Genomic DNA, 16,102 nt, shown 5'->3' with positions numbered 1-16,102 from the left:
CTCACCACACATGGGAAAGTTTTTTTGGACAATTGGCGGTGATTAGCTCTTGATTTGGGTTTCTCTCCGTTTGATCAGGCGAGGGAAAGCAATGTGATAGAGAACACAGCTGTAGCTGGTCCGCGGCTTAAATGGGGTGCAGAGATCCAGAAGGGCGGGACGGATGAAAGCAGGAGGTAGGGGAAAACAAAGAAGTCAAAAGGGAGGAGGACGGAAGGGAGGGAAGCTCTGGGGTCCTTTACAATGTACGTTTTTGAGTTATGGATTTAGGCCACTGGCAGGGAAAATTTGAACTCGAATGCTTCTGTTATTCCAGGTGTGGGCCCTATGTCTGGTCTGGAGCGCCTTGTATAAAAATGCTCTTTACTCAAAAGAACCAGCGGGCTGGTTCAGCCCCTCTACCTCTCCTGGGTGGTGGACTGCAACAAGAAAACCCCGGGGCTGCCCAATCGCTTGGTAGTGAAATGGATCATAAAGTCTCCCGTTGCCCAAGGGGGCTCGGGGGTTAGCGTTGGATACACACCCCATGGGTGGGTTATGCTTGGCCCTGTGCCCCACCTGCCTGGCTTGGTCCAGGCATTTTTCTTACGGTAATGGCTGTTCCATCCAGGTTTCTCTTGCTCTGGGTGTTCAGCCAAACCCCCTTCTCTGGCTGCTTCTCCATGCCCATATATCAGGCTGATGGTTCTGGAGCGCTACAGATTCAGCCAATTGAATAAAATAGATTAAGCACACTCCCAAATCCCATTAATTGCTCTTCCAACTGCGTATAATTAAAACCTCCGTGGCCATTGTTGTTATTGACTCCCTTTTCTTTTGGCTATGTTTGAAGTAGCAGAGGAAGTTGTAGTAGGTGAGCGTTAGGACTCTTAGGAGACTGTAGCTCGCTGTATCGTTACGTTCATAGAGCGGGGTTCATTTTCATGTAGGAGCGGCCGCAGCAATTTGAGAGAACTTTGGCATTTCCAAGCATCTCTCAAGCCGGCGTGTAACAACCTCCAATCAGAAGCTACGATATGGCACACTCTCAAGAATGCGTCAGTTGGCGGCACTGTGTTTACTTTAGAGATACGGGGTCTGGACTGCTGGGGCTGTTTCACAGTGTGTGTGACCCCGTGAGCCTGTCTCGGGAACCGGCATGGCTCAGCACACCACAAGGACACATAATAATTGGAATTGTCTCGAAAACCCGGACCCAAGCAACAGTGACTAGGGTCTGGTTTCAATGACAGACTCTTTAGGCATAGACGAACTACGTCACTTCCTTATCCGCTTCACACCGAACCTCTACACCAAAGTTGCAGTCTACCAGGTAGTGTGTGTATCTACACTCCTTTATGGATGTGAAACATGGATAGTCTACAGACGACACTTAAAACAACTAGAGTCCTTTCACATAAAATGCCTTAAACGCATGTTGAAAGTGACCTGGCAGGACCGTGTGCCACATTGAGAGATCCTACAGAGAACCAACTGCAGGAGCATTGAGGTGTCCTTCACACACCACCAGCTTAGATGGCTCGGGCCATGCCATCTGGATGCCAGAGGATCGCCTGCCTCGAAAGATACTGCACAGACAGCTAGAACTGGGCCGTCACTCTTCAGGTGGGCAGAAAAAGCGGCTAAAGGACCAACTGAAGACATCGCTAAAGAAGTTGGGGATACACCCTGTCTCCCTCCAGATTGGCGCGGCCTCAAGGAGTGCAGTTGGCCGAGGAAAAAAGGACGTAGCCTGGCGAAGTGACAGAGAAGACATATGACCACTGGCCTCAACAGGACAGGCCTTTGTCTGCTCTTTCCGTGGCAGACAGTGTGCATCTCGCATCGGATTATACAGTCATCAACGAACCCACAAGCAGTAGTGGAAGTCATCATTGGATATGATGGACTACCTTAGGTGCCTTATCTGCTTGAATATTATATAGATTTCTTAATGGATATCACAGAGGTAATTTTTAATGAGTGCGAAATGCAAGAGGCTAGTTTGCATTAACTACCTTCACTAAAATCACTGCACACTTTGGTTTCGTATCGCAACGTTCAGGAATCATGATTTGCTGAGAGAGTAGTCTCTCTGAAGAGGACTCGCCCCGGATCATTTTTTTCCTTCCTTAGTGAAGTTGCCAAAAGAGTCCGTCATTGAAACCAGACCCTAGTCACTGTTGCCTAGGGTGGGGTTTTCAAGACTAATCTCTGAGAGGAAAATGCTGCCACACACACACACACACCACACACACACACACACACACACACACACACACACACACACACAGAGTCAGACAACCCCATGATACTGATAATAACTCGGGCGGCTGAGAGGTGGTTGAAAAAAAACCCTAGGACTCCTCATTTTCCCGAAAACTGCAACAGCTCATTTCAGAGGTTTCAGTTTAACATGAAGCCCCGGGGGACAAGGCGTCGGGCCAAGGGAGGATGCCATTATGGTGGGGTGGAGCAGGTTGAGGTGGGAGGAGGACCCGGGTGTCACAGACTGCAGCGCCAGATGACCTTTGTGAAAATGTTACTACCCGCCTGTGCCTGAAACGGTGGCTGGCTAATTAAAGTTTCATTGGCATTGGATTTTCATTGGCACAGCAGACCTCGGGCAACCTTGGGGGCACTTAGACAATACGGACGAAGGCGACTGGCAAAAATACAGGGGAGAGAAACGCTGAGGACAGAGTGTGTGGGAGGAAGGGAAGTGAGGCATCCACTAGAGGACAGTGAGGTAGTAATGGTGTATGTCCAATGTTTTGTCATGTTTTGAGGTACAGTAGCTAGTAAACCACAGAATGATATTTGAACCTTCACTGCCGGATACTTTACTTAAGTTCCGACAATGCCCTTCTGAAAAACGTCCGGCCTCAAATTCAAGATCATACTGAATTGGAAAAATAAATTGAAATGACCTACAGTGAGATTGTACAAAGGGGGACTATGTGGCTAAGAGATATGCAATGTCAAAACGCTGAGTACCTCCGCGCTCTTATCGTGCTTGCTCTCTAGCTAATGGAATTTTGATGGGTCAATATCGAGACTTCTGACATAGTGAGAGCATTACCAAATACTGGGCAGCACCTTCCGATTCCATAAGATCATTAAATAATTGGCTGCATTTGACTGGGACATTTCTGAAAAGATGGGCAAGAAAAGAATAGGTAACCAGCAGACTTTCCTTTTAGCCTGTATTTTACAATTTGCAGTGTCTTTATTAATGATCTTGACCCTTTTATCGATGAAGACTTGGAGGATTTTAATGGAGCTGAACAAAGCTGTTTGTGTGTGTGTGTGTGTGTGTGTGTGTGTGTGGGGGGGGGGGGGGGGGGGCTTGTGTGTGTGTGTGTGTGTGTATCTGTGTGTTGCAGCTTGATGAGGTCCTGGTCCATGGTTCCTGGGGGAGGCAGTCCAATCTTGGCTTTATTAGGGCTTTATTGAGCTGAGTGTAGGTGTGTGTGTATATCCATGCGCATGGGTGTTTTTGTAGCAGACACACACTTGGCAGAGCTTTTATGATTACCCGTGTCTGTTTCTTTTATACACTCACTGTTGGTGGAGCTTTAAATGAGGGTGTGTGTGTACCAGCAGGTGAGTGTGCCTGTGTGAGTGAGTGAGTGTGTGTATGTGTGTACGACCAAGGGTGTGCGTTTCTCATCATCTGTGTATGTGTGCCACACTCACGGTTGGCAGAGCTTGATGAGATCCTGGTCCGTGGTCCCCGGGGGCAGGCCTCGGATGTACAGGTTAGTTTTACTCAGCTGCTCGGATCCGCCATGACTGCAGCTGTTATGGCTGGGGCTAGGCGGAGCCATGGGGTGAGGGGGTGGAGCATAGGGCTGCTGCAGGAAGAGAAGAGAGGAGGGGTTAGGGCTAAATATATATTTTTTATAAGTAATGTGAGTAACTCGCACATCTTTGAGAGAGAGAGTGATAGGGAGATCGAGAGGGGTTAGACAGACGGAAAAAATATGTGTTGAGAGATGCTGGTTGGAGTGCATTTTTTGAGGGGGAGTGACATTTCATATGTTATTGATGGTTTTAACGGTACCAACAACCTGTGAACTATTGACTCTTTCGCTCTTCACATTTGTGTCCACAAACCTCCCCATCTACATCACAAATCTACATTTCCACGATTTCTTCCTTCTCTCTCCCATCTTCTATACACTAAATCCCTCTTCCTTTTCTCTCTCTCTCTCTGCAGCCTCCTCTCTCCTCTCCCTGTCTCTCTCCATGTGGCTGTGTTCCCATTAGTGTGGATTTATGGTGTGAGAGTCAGGGCTCCCTGCTCACATCCCATTTCTATTCCAGGGATGGGAACGTGGGGCCCCTGTGGGCATAGAAGAGAGACAGAGGGATCGAGAAGGAGAAAGAGAGAGAGAGAGAGAGAGAGAGGGAGAAAGAGAAGAAAGAAGAGAGAGAGAGGAGAGAGAGAGAGAGAGAGAGAGAGAGAGAGAGAGAGAGAGAGAGAGAGAGAGAGAGAGAGAGAGAGAGAGAGAGAGAGAGAGAGAGAGAGAGAGAGAGAGAGAGAGAGAGAGAGAGAGAGAGAGAGAGAGAGAGAGAGAGAGAGAGAGAGAGAGAGAGAGAGAGAGAGAGAGAGAGAGAGAGAGAGAGAGAGAGAGAGAGAGAGAGAGAGAGAGAGAGAGAGAGAGAGGAGAGAGAGAGAGAGAGAGAGAGGGAGAGAGAGAGAGAGAGAGAGAGAGAGAGAGTAGCTTAAACGCCACCAGCGGCTCCAGTTAACCACGTTAACCCCATAGCCTCCCCGGAGAGACACTGCACACTGGGATATGGGAGACCTCCTACCCCCAGATAAAACACACACGCACCACTCATCGTATCCGCCGCGCACATTAGCACCGGCCCGTGAAGCATGGCTGATTTGATGTGCTGTTTTGAGTGTGCTCGGGCAGTGTGTCGCCTCCTCTGACAATGAGCCGAGGCCCCTGGAGCGTGAAGGGAGCCCACGTCTATCAATGGGAGGCCAATTATCATGCTGGGCTAACTGGAACTGACGGCCAGCCACTCTCTCAGTAGAGTATTGAGTACAAACAATGTGATTCCTCGCTGCAGAGCTACAGCACATTGTGTGGAGAGAGAGAGAGAGAGAGAAAGCAAGACCTGGTGGGGGGGGGGGGGTTGTTTTGGGGGTCAGGATACATTTTATGTAGAAGTACTGCCAAGCTCAGTTCTGGTGACTTATTTAAAGGACATTCTACTCCAAAATGAATGGAAATGATTATGCTGACACTATCTAAAATAACATTTCCACCTCCAGAATAACATATTGGCAAAATGATTTGTTCAAATGATTTTAACATATTGGACCATCTATATAGCCTATGCATGGTCCATATTATTAGCTGTGCTATTAGCAGTAAGCATTACCACCTGAAGCTTAACTGATGCAGCATAGTAGCTATAAATAAAAAGTCTGAATCATTAGCCATATCCCAAATGTGATCTTTTAACTTGTTGATTCATTTTATGTCCCAAAAAACTTGCATAAACACAGGGAATATAGGGTAACCTGTTAGGGTAACTTGGGGGAAGCTGCCAACAAGGGTAATATGCCCCCTGCCTGTACTTGTCACAGAAATCACTTCATGTCACCATTGTTTCCCTCCAAAGCTTTCGCTGGTTGATACTAATCTTGCTAAAAATGGCATCTGTCTCATCAAAAAAATGTAAGTCACTCCCCCAAAATTTGAGGTAGGGTGGCAGTTTACCCCAAGTTGCCCTGCCTTTGACCCGTGTTACATTTAGCCCCACTTTCCCTTATGCCATTCTTAAAAACTCCAGGGTTATAATGGTGCAGATCGAGGATATTTAAGAGTTGAGAAATAAATAAAGTAGGAATGGAAAGCTGGGATCCCCATCTTTTAAACAAAGGCTATTAAAACCGCTGCAAGATTTGTTGTGCATTGACTGTTTGTCAGAATACATGTTTCCCTCTCTGACAAATTTTTCTATTCATTACTTGTTTTGTTTGCAGAGGAAAAGTAAATGTGGACTGTTCTATCATCTCCAAAGCAGAAACATTTGTTCATGTTCCATATTTCTGGGCTGTGGCGTCAATGATTTTGCCAATGGCGCAGCGCCACAGCTAAATGACTGCAGCGGAAACACTGTTAGAGTGAGTCTGCCTAAAACAGCTATCACTCCACTGCTGGGATGCTTTGATAGTTTTACATGTTATGTTGTAGACGCCATGGTCATTTCATTGTCTTGAATTACACCATATTGTCTACTGTAAGTGTTTATAAAGTGCATATCAACTATCACTGTAACTACTAAAAGCAAGGTACAGTACATGAAATCATCCTCCAAAGAATGTGTATTTTTTAATGTGTATAACTCATCTAAAATAAAGTGTCCCTGTACATTTTGACACACACCAAATGAAGATTAAAAAGTGTTGAATAATCTCTGAGCTAGGGTGCATCTCTCCTCCATCCCCTCTGCGGTACTTTAGATTACCCACTCTACACTAAACTCACTGGGTGACACACAATTTACATGCAAATTCACTGCCGCACACTAGCGATACAGTGTTGGTCCCTATTGAAGGTGACGTGAAAGAGTCTCTTTACTCCCCAGTATATTGTGCAGTGCCACATTCCTCCCTCCACTCCAGACTTGGCTTATGTCCTGGGCTTTGGAATTCACGTGTCCCGCCCTATCGATTTGCTTGCATTTTTAAGGTCAGAAGTTGAAATCTTACACAATAAGGCATGGAGGGTCAACCTTGACCCATTACTTACAGTGCTGGGAAAGAGGGAGGTTATCCAAGGGAAAAGAAAAGGCTCTCAGAAGCCCCGGGATGAGAAATGAGAGGGTGCTAGAGGTCCCTGAGGAGCTGTGTGTGAGTGTGTGTGTGTGAGAATGTGAGTGCACACCGACCAGCATGTGTAATTGACAGTCTGTGGTCTGTGTATCCAATTACTCCTTCTTTTCCTCTCTCTTTTTCCCCCGTTTCTCCTCTCGAGTTTAATAAACAGATTTGTTCCTCTTCTGGATTGTCCGTGAGTGGTATTTACCCTCAGCCTGCTCACCCTGTCAGTCTGTGAGACGTAACCAAAAAAAAACAGCCCCCCGGAAATATAGAAACATCTCCCTCACATGTCTGGCTGATGGGAGTTGAATACGGCACTTGACAAAGAGGATCTCTGCTGCCTTGCTGGCTGCCTTCAGTAAGAGGAGATAGTTGCGACACTTCAAAACCACCAGGTGGTAAATGAGACAAACTTCCCGTTTCAGATGGGTAGAATGGTTTACACAGGGCCAATTTACTGAGCTAGCCATGGAGGGGGCTCTGCCGACACTGTGGCACACTGGAGAATGTTTATGAGTGTATTAACCGAGGATGATAAATCTATCGTATCGTATATACGGCTGTGGCGGGCTGTACAGTATATACACACACCGAGGTACACCGCGCACGCATTTCTTCTGATTGGAGCAAGGGAAGAGCTGTCAGGGGTAGAGAGTGTTTGTGTAAATGTGTGTGTGTGTGTGTGTGTGTGTGTGTGTGTGTGTGTGTGTGTGTGTGTGTGCAATCCAATCCACTGCAGATTGCCAGTCCAAGCAAAAGCTATTCCAACCATGGCTTGATAAAAAAAATAAAAACATTAGGCTACAGTAAAAATACAAATAAATAAATAAAGATATAAAACACTAAAATTACACTGGACTGGTCCTCCTACTGCAATCCAAACAAAGACAATTTGTAAATATGGACAGCCACCCGGTACTTTACATATCATATCCACACCAGTATGTTTGTGGTATGAACACATAGCAGATATGAGGTCCATAGATGGATGGAGTATGCTACAGTGGTTTGTATGGGGCCTGTGCTACAGTAGTTGCTATGGGGCCTGTGTTTGCCCTCTCTGTCTGCCTGTGAGTGGATGAAAGGGCCTGTGCTGTAGCCTGGTAATTGGGTCTGATTTATAGGGGTCCACGGCAGCAGTCACTGAGGACTGGCAGAGGGCCAACCACACTGCCGCTATGGTGTCAATATCAGAGCGCCAGTCCCCTTCAGCCTACACTGCTTGGAGGGAGCTATGACACTTTTGGTGTGTGAGTGTGAGTGAGCGAGGATGACTATGCAAGTGCAAAGTGCCGGGTGAATGCCTTTTATACAGTGTTACAGTGCCTTCAGAAAGTATTCACACCCCTTTCCACATTTTGTTGTGTTACAGCCTCAATTTAAAATGGATAAAATTGAGATTTGTGTTATCACTGGCCTACACACAATACCCTATAATGTCAAAGTGGAGGTAGAAAAGCTGAAATGCCTTGAATCAATAAGTATTCAACCCCTTTGTTATGGCAAGCCTAAATAAGTTCAGGAGTAAAAATGTGCTTAACGAGTCACATAATAAGTTGCATGGACTCACTCTGTGTGCAATAATAGTGTTTAACATGATTTTTGAATGACTACCTCATCTCTGTACTCCACACATACAACTATCTGTAACGTCCCACAGATTCAACTACAAAGACTAGGGAGGTTTTCCAATGCCTCACAAAGAAGGGCACCTATTGGTAGATGGGTAAAACATTTAAAATGCAGACACTGAATATCTCTTTGAGCATGGTGAAGTGTTAATTACACTGGATGGTGTATCAATACACCCAGTCACTACAAAGATACAGGCGTCCTTCCTAACTCAGTTGCCGGAGAGGAAGGAAACTGCTCAGGGATTTCACAATGAGGCCAATGTGTTAAGGCTGTGTAAGGGAGGCGGCGCCAGGTGCAGGAGAGCAGAGTAGAGTAAACAGGCACACTTTTATTCCATTCAACAATAGGCACAAAAAATTACAGAAGTGCCCAAAAACACAGAACATAAACTATAAAAGTATCGCGCGTGAACATACACCAACAATGAACAACTACACACAAAGACATGATGGGGAACAGAGGACTAAATACATGTAGATGATTGGGGAATGAAAACCAGGTGTGTATGGAACAAGACAAAACAAATGGACATTTGAAAAATAGAGCGGCGATGGCTAGAAAGCCGGTGACGTCGATCGCCGAACGCAGCCCGAACAAGGAGCGGAAGTCGTGACACAATGGTGACTTTAAAACAGAGCTTAATGACTGTGATAGGAGAAAACTGAGGATAGATCAACAACATTGTAGTTACTCCACAATACTAACCTAATTGACAGAATGAAAAGAAGAAAGCCTGTATAGAATAAAAAATATTCCAAAACATGCATCCTGTTTGCGACAAGGCACTAAATTAATACTGCAAAAAATGTGGCAAAGCAATTAACATTTTGTCCAAAAGTGTTACGTTTGGGGCAAATCCAATACAACACATTACTGAGTACCACTCTCCATATTTTAAAGTATTGTGGTGGCTATATCAATTTTTTAAAGAATTTTTTAGCAGACACTCTTATCCAGAGCGACTTACAGTAGAGTGCATACATTTTATTATTATTATATATATATTTTTTAAATAGTGGTCCCCCGTGGGAATCGAACCCACAACCCTGGCGTTGCAAGGGCCATGCTCTACCAACTGAGCTACAGTGGGACTGTCATGTTATGGGTATGCTTGTAATCGTTATGGACTGGGGAGTTTTTCAGGATAAAAAAGAAACGTAATGGAGCTAAGCACAGGCAAAATCCTAGAGGAAAACCTGGTTCAGTCTGGTTTTCACCAGACACTGGGAGATGAATTAACTTTTCAGCAAGACAATAACCTAAAACACAAGGTCAAATGTACACTGGAGTTGCTTACCAAGAAGAGTGAATGTTCCTGAGTGGCCGAGTTAGTTTAGACATCTGCTTGTCTAGCAATGTTGAACAACCAATTTGACAAAACTTGAAGAATTTTTTAAATAATAATGGGCAAATATTGTGCAAGGTGTGCAATGCTTGTAGAGACTTACCCAGAAAGACACACGGCTGTAATCACTGCCAAAGTTGATTCTAACATATACTGACTCAGGGGTGCGAATAATTATGTACATGTATATTTATGTGTTTCATTTTGAATAAATGAGCAAAAATGTCTAAAGACGTATTCACTTTGTGATTATGGGGTATTGTGTGTAGATGAGTGAGGAAAATAATCTATTTAATCCATTTTGAATTCAGGCTGTAACACAACAAAATGTGGAATAAGTCAAGGGGTATGAATACTTTCTGAAGGCACTGTATGTGCTTGTATGTGTGCTTGTGTTAAGCAAAACTGTTAAGGCCCAGCTACACTACAAAAACATAAGCAATTCATTTGTAGTAACGGGGGGACGAAGCCGCTAAATATCCTCATTTTATTTTGGACGAGATTATATAGATACTTTGACTCCAAATATGGGGGGGGGGGGGGGGGGGTAGCGTTAGCTAGCATTAATTGCCTGTGCTAAAACTCCAGTATTTTTCATCCTATAGCTTGTCCTATAGCTTGTTCTCCATATTCTTTTTGAATAGTGAGTCAACATGTTTTCAGCACTTATTTCCATGACTGATCAAAACTAATTTTGTCATGCTCTCTCTTGTCCTTTTGCAGCAGACATGTAGTGAGGAATATGTTTGGAACATGAAATTGCATAAAAATCGCAATATCGAATCACAATACATATAGAATCGGGAGAATCACAATACATATTGTATTGGCAGCTAAGTGTTGTAATAATATCGTATTGTGAGGTCCCTGGCAATTCCCAGCCCTATTAATAATGTGTGCTGCAAATCTCAGTTATGACTCACAAGACAAGCTGAATAATCATGTATACAGACAGTATCTGTACAGCAAGTATACAGTATGGCTGCCTAACACAAAACCCCATACACGAAGGGTGACATAAAAGCCAGACCGTAAACATGTGTTCTTAAACCACTGTGTCTTCAAGCAGAAAGATACAGTGTGTCGTCCCATCCACTTCCTTTGTCTCTCTATCCCACGGTAAACCCATAGCCAGAGGAGTGAAGAGGAACTAATCTCCCACTGCCCTAAGGACAGATGCTAAAGCCAATGTCTCCTATTAGGAGGCTAGACAGACAGAGAGATATCTATGGGGGGGGGGGGGGGGGCGAGAGAAAAAGAGGTTTGCGATAGAGAGAGAAATCGAGAGCTCGATAGACCAAAAAAAAGAGAGGCAGAGAACAAGTCGCACAGTGCCTCCTTCCAAAATCCCGCTGGACTTCCGGTTAGCCTGGGGGCCTTCCATCCAGAGAAACAAAACAAAAGCAAGAGCTGGGCTCTAGGATGCAGCAGCACAGCAGAGCAGCCCGAGCACCAGCCACTGAGGAGGCCAGGCTATTTTTAAACATACCAATTGGTCTATCTCAGAGTTCCCCAAACTCGGTCCGTGTTAGATGCAGTTAGTGTGTCGTGTTTTGTTTTTAACATAGAGGCAACTCCTGTGGCTATGAAAAGCTGACGTAACGTAAAAATAGATTTGGATTAGTAACAGAGTGTTTTTCTGTCACTATGAACATATGGCTATCACGTCAGTCTCACTACACAGCATTCAAGAGCAAACTCTGCAAAGTTAAATTGGGTGTTAGGCATAAGATTGACTTTGATTGTTGCTTTCATGATATCATTATATTATTAAACATTTCTGTTCATTATATTATCATTTCTATTTATTTATTTGACTATTTCTTTCTAGTTCATCTTTTATCTTATGCACTTTGAGATTATTCTTGTGTAATGGAAAGCACTTAAATGGTATAAATTATATGGGTACATTATTTAGTATGTGTATATGAGTACAAGATAGACAGGTGCATTACCACATTGCCATGGGGAGCAAGGCATTTACAGTAAAGGGCGTTCATAGAACCTACATTACATTATCACTCCTACACTGTCAACATGTAAACAGCTCCTTGGACAACTATAAACCTCAATAGCAGCAGGCGTTAACAGTCGACTGGTGTTTAAGTGACATTTTAAGGCTGAGGCGTGTTAGTGGGAGAGACTACGACAGCTTGGCGGTTGAAAATGATTGAAAATGTGAAAAAAAACGCAAATGTTTCATGGGGATAACTAAAAAGGCGGCGAGTGCCGTGACCTGAGACAAATAAAAATTCGACGGACATAAATATTTGGGTTGATTTGTCATCATTACAGTTACAGCCGGCTGGGCCGCGTGGGAGGAAAGAGTCTGCCGAGACACAAGATCACAGAATTCCATCACCTCCAAAACTATATCCAAAACTCCCAAAGCTATATAGTTCTCCCCGAGCTCTTGAACATGTTTTTAAGAAATGGTCACAACACTCACAATCATACTAGCGCAAACACAATAAGAAAACAAATTGGCTACTGGTTTATAATGGATATTTTGATTTTCATTCCTGTGCAATTACACCCAATTGAAATGGACTATATACGGAACAGTTTGGTTTATTCAATTGGTTTATTCAATTTACTTTTGGTTACCGTAGCTTGGGTACACTCTGCAGCGTTTTAATATATTGTGACTGATAGGATAAGTAGGTAGCTCTCTGTTCGATTCTCCACAGTGTGCAGACTGAATGGGGTGGGGAGTTTTGTGCAGATTGAATGGGGATTTATTCTGTTAAGTAGAGCTGCAGTGTTGCTGGGAGAGCAGGGGAATCCCCTCTCTCTCGCTCGCTCTCCTTTCCTCTCTCTCTCTCTAATTGGGAGCCGCATTCTTCAGGAGTCAGTTGTGTTTCTCACAGGAATCCCCAAACACAAACAGAGGCGAGGTTGGGGGCGCGGCCCACTCCTCTGTGACCTATCTCTCGCCCTCACTCCCTCTTTTTCTCTCTCTCCCTTTCTCTCTCTCCCCCTCCCTCACTTTCAGACATGTGTCTGCCAATCCAGTCACGAGCCTGACAACATCCCCACCCTCCCTGCGCCGCTGCAGTCAAACAAAGGACACACACACACACACACACACACACACACAGTGCTATCAGAAACACATACGCAACTTTCGCGCACACGCGCACACACACACACACACACACACACACACGTCTTAATAGGCGATAGACCAACGCACTTCCTGCATTAAAGTGCAGCATATTCCTCTTCACTCACAACATCTCCTCTGCCACACACATCCATCCGCTCACACAAGCAGATATACACAGAGCACGAACAGCTGCCGTTCCATCTAGCTCCATTGGCTGCAGGCAAAGAAGCAGGGCCTGGGTGGTGGAGAGTTATTGCTGATGTGCAGGGGGGGCTGGGAGGAGAGGGGGCAGCTCCGCTCCCGACAGACCATTTGTTCGGCCGTCCTTCAGCCAAAACAAATTTAAGTCTCTCCAACAGAAGGTCAACTGTGCTCAAATTCATAAATAAGGGGGTAATTGGCGCAAGAGCCGGTGGCGAAGCTCAAAGGCCACCGCCGTCCTGTCCCAGAGTTACAGCCCACTGACCAATGGGGGAGGCAAACACACAAAGACACACACTGTGTCACACACACACACTGACACACATATCTACTGTATAGTTGTATATATCGTTGATTTTGAGTCATGTCTGTACCGTCTGCCTCATAGCACTGGGTATGCTATATACAGACTATGCTAGAGCCAGATCGACTCCTGTAACGATCGTCGTGCAGGAAGGAAGAAGTGGACCAAGGCGCAGCTGGGAGCGAACTCATGTTATTTATTACAGACGGAAATAACACGGTCAAAACAGAGAATAAACGTATCGCTACTGCTCCAACAAAAAGAGACAACAACCCACAAACATCGTGGGGGGAAAAGGAACTTAAATATGATTCCCCAATCAGAGGCAACTAGCGACAGCTGTCTCTGATTGGGAATCTACAGAACCCAACATAGAAATACGCCCCAAAGCAAGGCTATACCAAAACATAGAAAATAAACTATAGAAATGCCACACCCTGACCAAAATAGAAGAGTTCACCTGGTCAGGGCGTGACAGTACCCCCCCCTCCAACGGTGCGTACTCCCGGCGCACCAACCTAAAGTCTATTAGGGGGGGGACCCGGGTGGGCGCCTCACCCTCGGTGGAGGCTCTGGCCCTGGGCGTGTTCTCTCCCCCGCCTTCACCTTAACCCTACCCCTCTGGCCCGGACTGGACCACGGTGGAGCGGCATGCTCAGGCTCCGGAGCGGAGCCGCCGACCGGAACAGGACTGGTCACCGGTGGACCGGACACAGGCCGTGCCGGACTGTGGACACGCGCCGTGGGCCTGGTGCGGGGAACAGGGACGGGCTGGACAGGACCGGGGACACGCACCACCAACCTGGAGCGGGGAGCAGGGACGGGCCGGACTGGCCTGGGGACACGCACCACCAACCTGGTGCGGGGGGCAGGGACGGGCCGGACAGGACTGGGGACATGCACCACTAACCTGGTGCGGGGAGCAGGGATGGGCCGGACAGGACTGGGGACGCGCACCACTAGCTTGGTGCGGGGAGCAGGAATGGGCCGGACAGGACTGGGGACACGCACCACTAACCTGGTGCGGGGAGCAGGGACGGGCCGGACTGGACTGGGGACGCGCACCACTAACCTGGTGCGGGGAGCAGGGATGGGCCGGACAGGACTGGGGACACGCACCACTAGCTTGGTGCGGGGAGCAGGAATGGGCCGGACAGGACTGGGGACACGCACCACTAACCTGGTGCGGGGAGCAGGGATGGGCCGGACTGGACTGTGGACACGCACCACTAACCTGGTGCGGGGAGCAGGGACGGGCCGGACAGGACTGGGGACACGCACCACTAACCTGGTGCGGGGAGCAGGGACGGGCCGGACTGGACTGTGACCGCACACCGGCGACACAGTGCCCATAAGCGGCGCCGGATATCCTGGACCGAGGAGGCGCACTGGAGGTCTGGAGTGCACAGCTGACATCACCCGTTCTGGCTCAACACCCACCTTAGCCTGGCAAGTGTGGAGCGCTGGCACAGAACGCACTGGGCTGTGCAGCCGTACCGGAGACACAGTGCGCGTCCTCGGCGCAGGATACATCGGACCGAGAAGGGGCACCGGAGGCCAGGAGCGCTGAGCCGGCACAACACGTCCTCGCTGAACACTCCCCCTAGCCCGGCAAATGTGGGGCGCTGGCACAGAGCGCACTGGGCTGTGCAGGCGCACTGGCGATACCGTGCGCACCTCTGCCACCCAAGGCTCTTCCTCCACGCTGTCCCTACGCAGGTCCTCCAGGACCTGCCACATCTCTGCCTCCTCCTTCGCCGTTATCCCCCACGAGAGCAGTGGTCTGGGCTCTTCCTCTGCCCTTCCGGACCACCCCATTAGCCCCCCCAAACATTTTTCTTGGGGGTGTCTTCCGGGCCTCCTCGACCGCCGCCTGCGACTCCTTCCACCGGCTGGCATCACCTCCTCGACCTGGGAATCCTTCCGCCAGGGTCCTTTTCCCGACATGATCTCCTCCCAGGTCCAGAACTCCTTTCCCTCGCGAGCCCATCTCTCGCGCTCCTTTTCCTCCCGCTGCTTGGTCCTGGTATGGTGGGTTGTTCTGTAACGATCGTCGTGCAGGAAGGAAGAAGTGGACCAAGGCGCAGCTGGGAGCGAACTCATGTTATTTATTACAGACGGAAATAACACGGTCAATACAGAGAATAAACGTATCGCTACTGCTCCAACAAAAAGAGACAACAACCCACAAACATCGTGGGGGGAAAAGGAACTTAAATATGATTCCCCAATCAGAGGCAACTAGCGACAGCTGTCTCTGATTGGGAATCTACAGAACCCAACATAGAAATACGCCCCAAAGCAAGGCTATACCAAAACATAGAAAATAAACTATAGAAATGCCACACCCTGACCAAAATAGAAGAGTTCACCTGGTCAGGGCGTGACAACTCCCTTATCAAGCATTCCTAACACCCCCTATGCTATGGGACTGTGAGTGGCTGTACAATCCACAATAGAGCTAGTTGTGTGTGTGTGTGTGTGTGGTGTGTGTGTGTGTGTGTGTGTGTGTGTGTGTGTGTGAGCGTTCATACGTTCACACCTCTCTCTGTGTGTACAGAACAGTACGTGCCCAGGCATACTGGTGTGTAAAGCGAGATAGATAGAATGCGATGAAAGGGGCCTAGCTGTCTGGTGTGTGTGTAGCCCCTCTCTCTAATTAGGGCACCACGAGCCAGT

General features: G+C 47.2%; 1 protein-coding gene across 2 annotated transcripts in view; it reads right to left on the bottom strand.

Moving 5' to 3' along the window:
• Positions 1 to 16,102, bottom strand: part of LOC106570076 (RNA-binding motif, single-stranded-interacting protein 3) — a 357,318-nt gene that overhangs the window by 178,715 nt on the left and 162,501 nt on the right. For both annotated transcript variants that reach the window (XM_082961094.1, XM_014142038.3), the window contains one exon: positions 3,679 to 3,836. In XM_082961094.1, coding sequence (XP_082817220.1) covers positions 3,679 to 3,836 — 158 coding nt within the window. The remainder of the gene's footprint in view (positions 1 to 3,678; positions 3,837 to 16,102) is intronic.

Source organism: Salmo salar, chromosome 14, assembly GCF_965601325.2.
Source record: "Salmo salar chromosome 14, fSalSal1, whole genome shotgun sequence".
Classification (NCBI taxonomy): domain Eukaryota; kingdom Metazoa; phylum Chordata; class Actinopteri; order Salmoniformes; family Salmonidae; genus Salmo; species Salmo salar.
Note: the sequence above shows the minus strand (reverse complement) of the source record. Positions and strands in the feature narration are given on the sequence as shown.